At 37.3% G+C, this 15151-nt stretch overlaps 1 protein-coding gene across 1 annotated transcript in view; it reads right to left on the bottom strand.

Moving 5' to 3' along the window:
• Window positions 1-2288, bottom strand: part of LOC149535375 (pyrophosphate--fructose 6-phosphate 1-phosphotransferase subunit beta-like) — a 51989-nt gene extending 49701 nt beyond the window's left edge. Inside the window, exons 1-2 of the mRNA XM_089807615.1 lie at window positions 1985-2288; window positions 598-759 (exon numbers count right to left, since the gene is read on the bottom strand). Of these exons, the coding sequence (XP_089663741.1) occupies window positions 598-759; window positions 1985-2165 (343 nt within the window). The 5' untranslated portion in view covers window positions 2166-2288. The remainder of the gene's footprint in view (window positions 1-597; window positions 760-1984) is intronic.
• Window positions 2289-15151: the final 12863 nt, after the last annotated feature.

Consider the following 15151-nt stretch of genomic DNA (forward strand, 5'->3'; position numbering starts at 1 on the left):
ACCTCTTCTGACTGCTATTAGAATATATGAGAATCGATCTCATCCTTTGTGCCAATAACCTATGGGACCTATCAAAATGTTTTTTTGTTTTTTTTTAAATTGTTTTATGTATGTTTGATATCAGTTCCCCATAATTTGCTTTTCTAGGGGCAGTTGGGAATAACTGGGAATATCACTAAACCCATAATGGTTCTGTAGGGATGAATAGGCCCCAATCTTGGACTTGTTATTACATGGACGTGCATGCCAAGAAGTGGGTTTCTTTCTTACAATTGTGTGTGGATAATTAACTTGAGCCACTATCTTTGTGGATGCCCCATCTTACCATTACACCATAAACTCTTGGACTCTTGGACTTTGTTTAATTATCATGATTTAAGATTAAATATTTTCAATATATAAATAAGCATCTTCATTAACATATCTGGAACCAGTCGTGATATATCTTTTTAATTGATTCAAGACTTCTTTGGTGGTCTTGATCTAAGATATGATTTACTAATTTATAACGATAAACATCTTGCACTAAGGTTAAAATCATTATACATTGAAAGGTTAATAGGAAATGTGTTCATAAGACAAAATATTGCAACTCACCAAACAATCCTGCAATGACATTGTGACCACCAGGAGCCTGACCACCAGAAAGCACAATTCCAACCTTCAACGACTGATCTGGTCTCAAAGCTGGTTTGTCACTTGGCACGAGACTGACTGATGGTTGTCCATACAGCTTTGGGAATAGCTTAGCAATCTCTTCTGCAAAAGTAACAGAAATGAAGAAAATATAAGTACAAGTTTACAAATCATCTAAACCTAAACAGAAAAAAACACATTAAATAAAATGCATTTCAATTGTCTCATTGCAAATTTGGACACTGAAACTAGTACTAAATAGATTCTGGTTTTTCTTTACTGTACTAAGTTTGTTCTTTGTTGTCTTCATATCGGCAATTTTAGCATCAAACCATACTTTTTCGAATTCAAAATTTGAATTTGTAATGATAATCTCACGGATTATCAATCTGATATGATGGTGATCATATGAAATATTCGGAAAACAAGTATGACTATGAGATACAGTAACGTGATTATGTGAGTTTTGAAGTATTTGACTCTATTTTAATGTGACATTACTATTATTATTTACTTTACTCTTTTAGCTTTACAGTATTAGTATTTTGTATATAGTATTAGACTCTTTAAACTATTTTAAAAAATTGCCTTCTCCAAGTACCCTGTCTCCTATTTTTGAAAAATTGGCACACCGATACTGATACCAGTACTGGAGACCTCCAAGCCTCCCGGTCTCCCAGTGATCTTGGATAATTTTAAGTGCGACTAAACAACACATCGAACACATTAGAGCAGATTTTTGTTTTGTTAAAAATCGTTTTGTTACAAAACACTTATCTCTCAATTCAATAAGATTTGAAGGAACAAAACTTTTTAAATGATACTCAATTCTTGGCTCACCTTAAAAAACAAAATAGCAGGTAGAAAACATTTAAGTCAACCTCTGTTCCGAAAATGTTCAATTAAGATCTGAGATTTAACACAAAATGTACGTGAAACGAGTCTTTTACATTCGAGTTATAAGAACACGGTGTTCCATGTTAATCCAGAGTAATCCAGACGTAGCACTGGGAATATTTAAGCTCGGATCTACGGAAATCAATTTGGTTTTTTTCGCATTGATCATTTCATACTCCATGATGGACACTCACATAAATGCTAATCTTGGATATCGGGAGGCATGATTAAGTCAAGATTTATAAGAATCATTTATAGTTTACTTCCTAAGATTAAAAATATTTCAAACTTCATTGCTCGCCTGCATGTGTGCTTTTCTTAATAATAAAAGTCAGATTGAATTTTTCAGAATGTCCACTTTCAAACTGTTGTTGCTAAAATCTGGTATACGTTATAGTGCTGTCACATGCGCTCAAGCTAAAAAAATTTAAGAGAATAAGTGATTAAAAACCTGGATTGCCAGCTGCTGACGAAGCAGGCCCATCAATGAGCTCAAAAGCTCCCTTTAACACCCTAGGAAGAGGCAGCTGATGATCCAATCGGCTCGATTGGACTTCACTGTACACAGAAAAGTCCCTCGTTGCAGCCACTGGCTTCTGTGCAGCCTCGCCATTAACCATTGCTCCGTTCATTGTTTCTAGAAATCCTTCAATGAAGCTATTACAGCAGTGAATTTGCTGCTGAGAAAATAACGAAAGGATATCGCAGAATCTCTAGCGCTAAGTAGACATTCGTCGCCCAAAATTGCACACACTGAGAAGGGTTAATCAGTCGATAACGTTAATTATTAAGCGCTCGCCTGAAAAAAAAAAAGATGAAGAACTGCCCGGGATTTCAAGCGCCGGTAAATTCGAACTTTCGCCGGCGGACATTGCAAGAATATTATTTTGAATGATTGTTGTTTTGGATAATTACATGATATTATAAATTGCCTTGCTATTTTGTTGGCGGATTTTATTTTGTGGCATTTGTCTGTTTCATTTGCAGTTGTTGAGCCGTTGGGTAGAGACGGTCTATTCCGTGTCAGGTGGTTCATATTGACGTTAGGTGCCCATGTGAATGATGCATTGTGTATGTTATTTATTGCTTTTACTTTCCAGGTGGGGTAGCTTGAGGCTTAGGTGGTGTGTTTTGGGGTAGTTGAAAACATCTTTGTTCTCTACCTACTTTAAATTTGAGTTTGAAGGGAAAGTAGACATTTTTAGGTGGGCGAGATTTATTAGGAGCCTTCTAATTTATTTATGGAACGATTATAGCTGAGGGCCCGTTTGGCCCCCGGAAGTAGAGTGGAATAGGTGTTGGTAAATTCTTAAAAATTTCAATTCTTCATTTGGGTGCATCCAATAGAAATTCAGAATAAGAATATATATGCCACTTTTGTCCAAAAAATAGGCATTTGCCATTCCAACAAATGTCCATTCCTATTCTATATTTATTTTTCTATGAAACATATTATTACAGGTCCGTAAAAAGTATGTCGCTCTAATTTTTGTCAAACTAGCGTTCATTTTATTTGGCCATTTTTAATCGCGTAAAGGAGTTTCTCTGTGTTTTGGCCATTGTCGAATGACAAATTCATTTGGTTGTTGCGGGTTTCCAATAGAGCTTAACAAGGTAAGAACTGCATCTATTTTCCTATGTGATGTTGTTTTTTTACTGCACAATACAATGTTTTTTTGTCCGTTCTTAGAATTTTGCGTTCGTAACCCAGTAAGGGATGTCAATGTTCTTAAATTAGCTGCATTTGTTAAGCATTGTTTGCAGCATGCTCTATTTTTTGTTATGAATCAATGAAATCAATTGGTTCTTCAGGTTTTGAATAAAGATCTGCCCGGATCGAAACTATATCTTCAAAAGGAACCCCTATAAGGCCAAGCCTTCAGTTGCTTGCTCTGATGGTATTGGGACTAAGAAAAAGCTAGGTCATCGAGGTGGGTAGATAGCTTGGTGGTAGCATTGGTTCAAAGTCCTCAATAGAGGTTAAATCCCTCCAACATTGAACCATACTGTAAAGAGGCATTTGTTGATCCACCAAGGTTTCGATGAAGGAATAAGTTTCCTAGCACAGGTAGCATTTGTCCTACCATGTTCTTCCACCCTTTTCATCTCCACAGACCTAGCGAATGTTGTCATTTGCGTCCCCTGAACAACTTAGGCATTCCTCCTCTATTGCTATATTGCTATGCTTATCAAGACAAATAACTAGGGTTTCAAACCAGTCCTTTGTATAAAGCAAGGTCATCATACTATCTCCTTCATCCTCCTCTATGTTTCTTAAATAATCTATGTCACCCACATATTCAATGATTATGGTCAAATTTAATGAAGTTATCAGTCTCCACTATAAATTTGGCATAAAGAACTCAAGCAAATTTAGAAATGGAGCATCGTTCTATTATGATACACTTACTCTATAGCAGCTTAAATATGTGCATGAAGTGGAAAAAGCTTGGTCACCCTTCAATTGAATCATAAACAACCATTAATGGAGGCCATTCTCCCCTTTTATACATAGACTGACAAAATACCAGTGCAACTTTGTCTTCTGTAGGCATAATCTGTGAAAAACACAAATAGGAAATGGCATGAGCTTCAAAAGGACATATGAGCTTTCAAACAAAAATCTAGTACGCTGACATTAATATTTTTTAGCGGGCTACAAATTCACCACTATTTGCACCCTATACTAATAATATCCATAGCATTGTGAATCTTAAAACTAGCTACTAAAATGTAAAATCCTATTAATTGTTCCCATTTAGGAGTGGTATTGAAACACAATAGCAATTTTCATTGGAGTACACAAAAGGGCATTGGACTGGAGAAATGAACCTATACAAAAATGTCATTTCAAATCTAAGCACCAAGGATAAATAAGTACAGTACTTGCCAAATTGAAATAAAACCCAACCATAAAGCCGGGCATTTTTCTAATTCACAACAAATACTAACCCTTATCCAAAATGATGAAAGTAAGTAATTTACATTGCAAATTTGCCAGACTTGTATTAGCCCACACAAACTTTGGAGGTTTATATAACATTTGATCAAACATATGCCACATTTATATACCATTTCCACTGTATAATCAAGTCAACCTTCACAGAGATGACCTAACCCCCTTTCAACATTAGCATTTAAAAAATACGAGATCCACAAACTTCTTTGAAATACCAGAGATTCTTCTAGTTTAGCAAGTGGTTTCAATTACAATTACTAATATAGAATGAATGTGTAGCACTAGCTATGTGATTTAGATAGTTGATAAGAGTCAGTGTCGTTATTCAATCCCTGCATTCATAACCCATAATAACTTGATAGTGAGTAGATTTCTATGATCTATAATAGATTACCTAATTTTAGATTTTATCTCTCTCAAGGTCTCTTGTGTTCTCACATGGCAACTTCACATTTTATAATAGTTACCCTTATTTATAGATGTGGGCTACCACTTTTTGTTACAATTTTGAATACATAGCATTCTTATACATGCATTTTTCCATTTTGAGATATATGTACAGTTTTCTTTCCTCAACATTTTTTAACTATGTTTGATCCTTTTATGTAAAATCTTTACTAAGTTTAGTGTTTTGGCCACACATTGTGTGCTTAGTACTTCTAGAATCTAACATAACATCTCACTTCTAATTCTTCCCCGTGTCATTTTAAATTTGTCAACGTAGGCATTATTGATGCTAAAGTTTTTAAAATAGTTTATTTCATGCATAAAATAGATAAAACAAACACACACACTCAGATGTTAGGACTTAATTAATTACCTATACTAGCAACATTTTTTATGGGCTCAATATATGATGGCGTGGCTAGATAGGAAAATGTCAAACCTAGATAATGTGCACCCTTTAAACTTATGTGAGAATGTCAAACAATAACTCCAATTTGTGGTTACAGGTCATTCAATGGATCCTGCTAATGGTATAAAGGTTCGGGAAGCATTGTTAGGAAGATCACCCTCTTATGTGTACTTGTTGTTCTACTTGCCACCCAAGCAGTATTCATAGTAGCATCTTTTGAAAAGGTTAGAATACACAGGCATAAGCGAAGAAGAGCTTATTGTCCTCTCTATAAACGTGTTATATATTCCAATGAGACAGATTTCCATGACCAAATACGCATGAGTAGAGGAGCTTTCTTCAAATTCGCCAATATTCTAAGGGAGAAAGGGAGCATTAAAGATATGATAAACATGAAATTGGAAGAACAACTAGTCATGTTCCTTCATACCCTTGGCCACAATCTAAGGAATTGTAAGATTGGCCATAACTTTGGTCACTCGAGAGAGATAGTGAGTTGCTACTTCCACAAGGTCTCGAAGGCTATCATATTGCTCCATAGCAATTACTTTTTGCCCCCTTCTCCAACTACTCATTTAGAAATAGTTGGGAAGGATCGTTTTGATCCGTACTTTAAGGCAAATCTCCTATTGAAATCAATTTTGTTGCCTAACTCTTTAGCATATTGTTACATATTTGACAATAATAATTCCTATGCTAGGATTGTACTGGAGCTATCGATGAAACCCATATACCAGTTACCATTGATGTGGACAACCAAGTGAAATACCATGATAGAAAGGGCAACCTATCACAAAATGTAATGGGTGTATGTTCATTTGACTACAAGTTTCAATATGTTCTTACTAGTTGGGAAGGGTTAGCTGCAGATAGTCGTGTTCTTGCTTCAGCTCTACCAAGAACAAATCCACTAATAGTTCCCCCTGGTATATTGAAATCTTTTTTTAATGATTATATATTCACTATTGTAAATTGTAGTTTGTATGTTATTTCCAATCTATTAACTTCTTTTTCCTTTATATAGGAAAATTCTATTTAGTTGATGCTGGCTATCCAAATGTTCCTGGATTTCTTGCCCCTTATTAGTCTACTCGATACCACCTAAAAGAGTTTTCCAGAGCAAATCCAATCAATAATGCACATGAGTTATTTAACCACCAACACTCCTCACTTAGGAATGTGATTGAGTGCACATTTGGTATTTTGAAGCAACATTTTCCTATCCTAAGGCATGTGACATCTTATAGTATCCTGACTTCAACAAACATTGTGTTAGCGTGTTGCATACTACATAATTACATTACAATAGAGGACGATGTTCAACCCAATGTGGAAATTGAAGAGGACGATGATCATGATGGGATAAATGTGCCAAATCTTGAGACTTATGGGATAACTCAGAGCGATAGAGATGATTGGGGAAAATTTTGAGATGAAATAGCACGAAGGATGTGGGGGGACTATAGATCTTGCCATTAGTTGATATTTTTACTCGCATAGACACTTCAAATTTGAATTGCTAGAATACTCTGAACATGACTTAAATTTGACTCAAATATGATGCTACATTGTATTGTATTCTATTTATCAAATATATTCATGTCATCACTTGCATCAATCTCTAAATGGAATATTGATGTTAATTTCATCCAACTATGTAAGTCTTGTTTCAGTCTACTATTATCTATTTGTTTATATTTGATGTCTTCGAATTCTTATTATTATCTCTCTATATATATTAGATATCAACTGTGTAAGTCTAATGATTAAAATTGTGCAAGTCTTTTGATTTTTTAGGGTGAACTTATTGTGACTAGTTTTTTATTCTCTTGAATTGACTATAGTGCTTAGATAAGTGTATAGATCATTGGTTAGAGGTCCTTGATTATAACCATTGTACTTATATCCTAGCAACTCATCCACTCCAACAGCCAAATTGTAGTATCCAAATGGAGCTTGTACTCTGTCTCTACTGTGTTTAGCAGACCCAACATGGCCACTAAAAATTTGCCAACAAACCATTGATTGATGGTCTCATACCCAATGCTAATGATGTTGAAAACCATGGCAAATGCATATTCAATAAAAAGCATTAGTAAATTGTACAGGAAATGTTTAAACTTGAAGTTTGTTTTTTAATATATTAATTTTTTCTTATCAATAATATTGTGATATTCAGAAATATTGTGATATTCAATCTTTCACTGTTATCTAGTTTACCATATCTATCTTGTTTTTGATTAGGTAAAACAGGTTTTACAGGGATCCTGAAACCCAAAGTTTTACAGCAAAAAGAGCGAGATGAAACAGACTAAACAAACAAAAAATTGCCACAAAAGACCGGAGACAAAAGAAGGCCCGAAGCCAAAGTACAAAGGCCAAAGACAAAAAAGAAAAGCTAGGCGAACAGGCTAGTGTCCATCCGTGTCCATGGCCTGTAGGGTTTCTGCAGCATCATTGTCCTTCTGACTGGTCACGCCCTCCTGAATCCTAGTAGGAGTGTTCATCTGGTTCCCCTGATTCACCTAGTCACTGGCCTCTTTCTGAAATTCAACCTGATTGAATCCTTGCTCTGTGTTCTGCTCCACATCCCTTTCAAGGCCAGTTGTAGTCAGATAGTCTCCCAGATTGACAATATTCTCATTCAAGGTGTAAAAGGTGTTCACTATCTGTTTGGTGATAATCTGGTGGACAAAATCCAGCCTTTGGACCTTCTGCTCAAGCTGGGTGAGTCTGTCATCCTAATGGTCACTGGAGACCTGGCCTCTGTCTTTTTCTTGGCTCCCCACCTAGTCTTTGCTTCCTCTGGCTTCCTGGTCCTTATCAAAATCCTAGTTGTTGGGCTAGTTGCTCCTGTCCTTTAGAGCCTCAATTTCCTGAAAAAGCCACTTGATGGAATGAAAGTTGTCAATCTGGCTATTCTTTGCATTGTTTAGGAAGTTGAAGCCAGTTTCCCGCACATTGTCACAGATGACCAAAAGAGTTGGGTCAATGAGCTCGTCATAGTGGGTACTTTTGTCAAGGTCCTCCAGCACCTGGATTTTAGCAGGTTCTCTAACAATACCCAAACTGACCTTGTCCCCGTAGAAGTTCCTCCAGGCCCTCCTCTTGTTCTTTCTGATTACCTCCCCCTCTTTTTCAACCATGATTTCAATCATCTCCTCTGGGGGCGAAATGGGAACCTCCTGAGACAAATTTGGCAGGGTGGGGCTGGGGGGCACATCAACAGGGTCGTCGGGATGATCCTGGGGCAGGGCCTGGTTCACTTTTCTTTTCTTGGGGTTAACCTTGGGGTCCATAGGGGTCACCACCTCCTTGTCATTTTCTCTCCCCTTATCTTCTTCCATCTCACTTTCCTTCCCTGTCTCCGAGTCCTCTGTATCAAACTCCACATCATCATCACTAGCCTCTTTCACCTCCTTAGGATGAGGAGAGGGGGGGAGTAGGGGGAAGACATCTGGGGCTCTTCCTACTAGGGATGCAGGGATCACGGATAACAAGGATAGCTTTGCTCGGGGTGTCAATTTTCTCTGATTTCACTACAAGCTCATCCCTAGAATCAGAACTGGCAGTGTCCTCCAAGGCACTACCCAAATCCCCAATGGTTTTACCTCTAGTTTGGGTTTTCAAGAACTCATAAATCAGAAGCAGGAGACCCTCATGGAGGGCAGGATTTTTGACAGGGCATTTCTTGAAACCCTCTATATTCTTGGCCATGGAGGTGAAAATGTAAAAAGGAAAAGAAATTTTCACTTTGTGTCTAAAATGATTTAACAGAACAAAATGATGGGTCCTGATTCTATCAAACTTGGGGTCAAGAGTGACATATTCAATGATAATCCTGAGAACATACCTCCAATTTTTTTTGATGGAGTCAATGTCGTAGTAGGTGTTAATCTTGACCAATTTGCTTTTCTCCTTATCATCCTTGACAAAGTCATTGACAGCGTTGGTGGACATCTTCTTGTCCTTGTAGAAGTTCAAGCCATCCTAAGAAAAGCCAGTCACCTCTGCAATAAGACCCTTAGTGATTCGGTGGAAAACACCATCAATTTTGACCCTGCCATTTTGCCAAGAATCAACCATGGTTTTAGTAACCTCTGCATCAAATCCATGAAGCTTCTCTATGAATTTGGTTATACCTCCCTTCTGGAGCTTTCTCCAGACTTTCTTCTTCTCTTTCCATCTCTCCACTTCGCCCCATGGCTCTCTTCTGATCCTTTCACCCACCATTGCAGTTTTGGGCTCAACTAACCCTAAACCACTAGCAGTATTGCCGAGTTTAGAGTAGCAAAAGGCGCTGAGAGCGAAAATAATTATGTGCATGTTTATGGGTATATTTTTGGCTTTCTTCCACTCATGTCTTCCATACACGTGATTATGGAGTGGAGGGGGTTCCACATAACTCCAAATAATTTCCTTTTTGAAGTACGATTTTGCAAATCCTAACATCATTAAAAGGACGTTACGTTGGTGCCGTGGATTTTCTCCTTTTGGATTAGCTCAGTCGCTACCGCTAGAAAGTCATTGTTGCTTCCCCACGTCATCACCGAATTGCTAGCAACTATTTTGTTGGTGAACCAATTAGCGACCATGTTTGCTTCACGATAAACATGGCTGATGTGGTAGTTTTAAAATTTCCTTAAGTCTAATTTTAGGTCCTCAATAATGCTTTCAATGGTCCAAGAGGGTTTTGTGACTCCTAAAATACAATTTATTATATTTAAGGAGTCACCTTCAAGCCACAGCTGCTCAATCCCTGAGGCTAGGGCCAACTTAACAGTGAACCTAGCAGCACTGGCTTCAGCTAGATGATTGGTTTGGTGGCCAATAGGGGAAGAGATAGCAGCAATGCTACCTCCCAAACTGTTTCTTATCATACCTCCGCATCCAGCTGGACCTGGATTCCCCTTGGTCGCCCCATCAAAGTTGGCTTTATGCTAGTTCTCAAGAGGAAAAGACCAAGTAACCTCCTATCTTCTTTTTATCCTATCTTCTTTCCTGGCTTTACTGTTCCCTCCAACCTTTATGTCTCCTTCTCTGGTTATGGCATAGTTCTCTATCATAAGGTTTTCGATTTTCTCAGCTATTATAACCTTAGGGGCTTCTTTATCTCTGAAAATCCTGCTGTTGTGCTCCTTCCAGATTCCCCAACAGAAGTGTGGGAGGATCCAGGAGCTCAATAACTGATAATTCAAACCTTGGTGGTGGCTTCTCCACTTACTAAAGAAATCTTGGATGCAAGCTGGAGGGCACCAATTGAAGTCCAAGTTAGTAGTTAGATGGCTCCACACCTTGGAGGAGAAGGGGCAGTGGATGAACAGATGATTAACCATTTCCAGTTCTTGCTTATAGAGGTAGCATCTATTAGGTAAAATTTGGCCTCTCTTGGCTAAAATATCCTGGGTAAGGATTTTATCTTGAAGGAGGAGCCAGAAGAAAATGTTTATCTTAGGCGTAAGCCCAAGGATCCAGGCTTTGGCCCAGATAGGTTTCTCCTCTTTACTCACAAGGGATAGATAGCCGGTGGCCACAGAGTAAAGGCCCCCTAAAGAATCTCCCCAAACTAAAGAGTCGCCATTCTAGTTGATGAAGATGGCATTCAAAGAGGACATTAAAGGCTTGAGGTCCTGCGAAAGTTCAGCTAGATTGTGCCATTCATTACCATTTCTGTAGTTCCTTACCATCAAATCGTATTTTCCAATACACTGATCAGCCCACCTACCAAATATGGGGTGATTAATGAGGGGTTCCTGACACAGCCAGCTATCCTGCCAAAAAAGGATTTTGTCTCCCATTCCAACTTTCCATTTAGCTTTGGATTTAGCAAGGGAGAGGGCCTTCAAGATCCCATTCCAGACATGGGATCCCGTCGACAGCTCAGCCCCTTGAAATATGGAGTTAAGAGATAGTCTACCCAGATATTTCTCAGCCAGAATATCCCTTCAAACACTTGTGCTTTGGAAGATTCGCCAAGGATGTTTAGTTAAAAGGGATTGATTGAGGTGAGAAATTTTTCTAATACCAAGACCACCCTGGCTTTTGGGCTGGCAGACTAGGTCCCATGCAACAAGGTGGTATCTCTTGTGGTCATCAGTCCCAGTCTAGAGAAAATCCCTCTGAATCCTCTCCATTCTTTCCGCAAACTTAACCAAAATCCTAAAAAGAATGAGGGCATAGGTAGGGAGGTTCTGGAGAATAGAGTTAACCAGAGAGCATTTGCCAGCTTGACTGAGGGTGGCCCCTTTCCAACCTGCAAGTTTCCTGTTGAAATTGTCTGTAATGCTGATCCAAAAGGAATCCGAAGGTTTCGTTCCAAGAGGTAGCCCAAGATAAGTCGCTGGCAGCGACCCGATGCCACATCCCAGGATGCGAGCAATTTTCCTCTACCTCTCCAAAGGGGTGTTGAGGAAGAAAACCAAACTCTTATCCAAATTGATAGCCTATCCTGAGCCCTTGGTGTAGGAGTTCAGAATGCTTTTGAAAGTCTTGGCCTCCCAAACAGAGGCTTCACCCCCCAAGATAGTGTCATCCACAAATTGCTGGTGGGTGAAAGTAGAGGGTCCCGAAGAAGGCCTTAGACCTTTCAAACTCTTGTCCCAAATCTTCATCTAGATGATTCTGCCCAGGCATTCCGCCAAGATGACAAAAAGGACAAGAGAAATGGGATCACCCTGCCTTAAACCCCTTGAGGGGGAGAAGAAAGGAGTGGGGAGACCATATCTATCTTGTTATATTAGATTGTTGTTTGTATTTACGCATATACCAAATTCTGATTGTTGTTTGTATTATGAGATTGCTAAATTCATATTGTTGTTTGTATTTACACATATATTGATGTTTGTATTTACAAATATATTGTTGTTTGCAAATAAACTAGGCTAGTAGGATTCAATTTGAACATTTGCAGCCTTCACCAAAGTGGTAATTTTCTTAGCTTATTAATATCATTAAAGAGCTTCATGTATCCTCCAAAGTTCAACCAAAAACAATTGGGTAATAGAGAAAAGAAAACTACTTGTGTTGCTACAAATATTTACATATAGTTACATTAGATCTCTACCATCAACATTGAAGAAGTAAACTCTAGCCACTATTAAATACTTGTGCTTGTTTGACACTATTAAATGCCCTATTTGCAAAGGCCAACACCATGTTTTTGGCATGTAGCATCAACCACCCCATATGATCATGTCTTTAATGAGTTTTTTTTTGCTAGCAATATTTAGTGTACAGTTTTACTAACTACTCATTATTTATTGTAAGTTTTGCAACAATATATCAATTGTTTATGTTAGACATAAAAATATCATTCGAAAATCTAATGACAAGCATACATGAGGAGGTTCGCATGCACCCTGTTGCTACACCCATTTATACACCCGTTGCACCCCGTATCTACCCTTGTTGCTACTCCCATATCTGCCCTTGTTGTTGGTTCTTCTAAAAGTCCAAAAGTGATATGGACTAGGGAGATCGAAAGAAAACTCTTGGATTTACTCCTAGAGCAAGTTCAACTAGGAAGAAAAGGTGAAGGTGGTTTTTGCAAAGAAGCGTGGACTGTCATAAATAAGAAATATAATGAAGAGTTGAAGTTAAACCTTGGAAAAGAAAACTTCAAAAATAAGTTAAAAACATGGAAAGTGGGGTATAAAGTAATGAAGGAATTGCGAAATACAAGCAAGTTTTCTTGGAATGAGACAACACAATGCATGGATGTCGAGGAAAGCATATGGGATGAGCTGTTGAAGGTAACATATTCTTCAAGGTATTTTTGAATTCTAATGTCAAAAAAAAAATTAATAATTTAAATATGCCAATGTGTAGAGAAAGGAGTTCAAGACTGCAAAAGTCTACAAGAGGCAACCATTTAGCTATTTTAATGATCTAGCAACCATAGTGGGGAATGATATGGTGGAAGGAAATGTAGCAGCAACAACACAAGATACTAAAGATGGTAATCTTTTTGTTAAGGTCACTGATCTAGATGATGACGAGGATTTCAATACCCTTGTGAATGTTGTTATTGATTTAGATGAAGATTTCCTTCAGTCAAATCAATCCACTACATCCACTAGAAACAATCCTTCCATACCATCGACAAGGAGGCAAAAGAGGAAGAAGGCAAGCATGGTCGCTTCTTTGGATGTAATATCTGAAAGCATCCATGTGATACACAAGGGAATAAGTAAGCCTCACACTATCAGGGTTGATAAAGAGGATAGTAAGAAAGATGTTGTAAATGTTTTAGCTACCCTGAAATCCATCCCCAAACTTGGGTGCAAAACTATGAATGTGGCATGTGACACTTTTATGAATGAATCTACAAGAGCTATTTGGTTAAAGGCAAGGGAGGATTACGTTCGATATACGTTTGGCGAAATATAAAGGTGTTGGATTATGCTAGAAAGTCATGTTAAACCTTGTTAGATTGAAGTTCTTAATGAGTCTATAATGTTTTCCTGGAAACCAACATTTATGTTGACTGTCACTTATTATTATTAATTGTTTCAATTATTACAGTGTCAAACATTTTTATTGAACTGTTATTCAAGATATGATATATTGTAATTTGTTTTTGATATTGCAGCCTTTTTGTTATTGTTACTGTCGTGTCAAACTCTTTAGAAAGATATTTATTCAATTATGATTATTCCAAACATTATTCAATGCATGGTTGATCCATATGAGTGTGAAATCTACAGCCAAGGTCATTCACAGATTCTTACTATTGCTTGAACTCATGATTTTTGAAGGAGCACCTGCAGTATTTCTTTTGGTATTGGCATCTTTTTAATAAATCTATTGTTTACCGAGTATGCTAACTATCACATATTATTATCAACTATTTCAATTGTTACGGTGTCAAACATTTTTATTGAACTGTTGTTCCAGCTATGATATATTGTAATTTATTTTTGATATTACAACATTTTTGATATTGTTACTGTTGCGTCAAACTCTTTAAAAAGAATTTATTTTCATTAGCCTTTAAGTTGGCCCCATATTTCTTTTGGCTGGCTTTGGAGGAGAAGAGTGCATGTGTAGAGGAGAACGCATGAGCATTGGATAAGAATTTAATGTAGTTCCTTTGGAAATTGAAATATCTAAGCAGATAAGTGAAGTATTATTTGATGCTTTTGAGTTGGATCTTCTTGAATATCTTGTTCCTCCGTTACCTAGTTCATGTTGTTTTGCAGGTCCAAATTCTTTATCACATGTTGTTGTGTGTTGTATTGCATAGTCTTCTTCCCATTGTTTTTGGCCACCATTCATCTTCATTTGACATTCTTGACTATTTACTCTACCACTGATTTTGCTCCTCCTATTAATATATTGTAATTATTGCACGTCAAACTCTTTATGCTTCTAATGTAATTGTTGTGTCAAACTATTTAATGTTGGTATTGTTGCAGGCAGTGTGTTGATTTATTAACTGGGTGAAGCTAGATTTTTATCCCAAATAAATATAAAAATGGGATTGAACTAAAGTTTTGTTTGGTTAAGTTCAGTTTTGTTGGATAAATGTACTAATTTTTCTATTTATAGCTTGTTAAGAAACACCCATAATCAATACTATTTTTCATCTTTGAGTTGATCGGTTTTGATTACAAATCTATATCACATTTGAAGGTTTAAAATAGGTACAGGTTGATTAGTAGTGAGAATTTTTAGATTGAAAATCCTTTTTTCATAGGTTTGTGTCTCCTCTTATTCATTGGAGATGAATTTCTATATGTAGTTTGAATTGACAAAGATGTTAGTCCAAGTTTAAATAACGTTAATAATCATCCATCAGTCTA

The sequence above is a fragment of the Cupressus sempervirens genome, chromosome 10, assembly GCF_028749045.1.
Source record: "Cupressus sempervirens isolate cs-2001-9-10 chromosome 10, ASM2874904v1, whole genome shotgun sequence".
Lineage (NCBI taxonomy): Eukaryota > Viridiplantae > Streptophyta > Pinopsida > Cupressales > Cupressaceae > Cupressus > Cupressus sempervirens.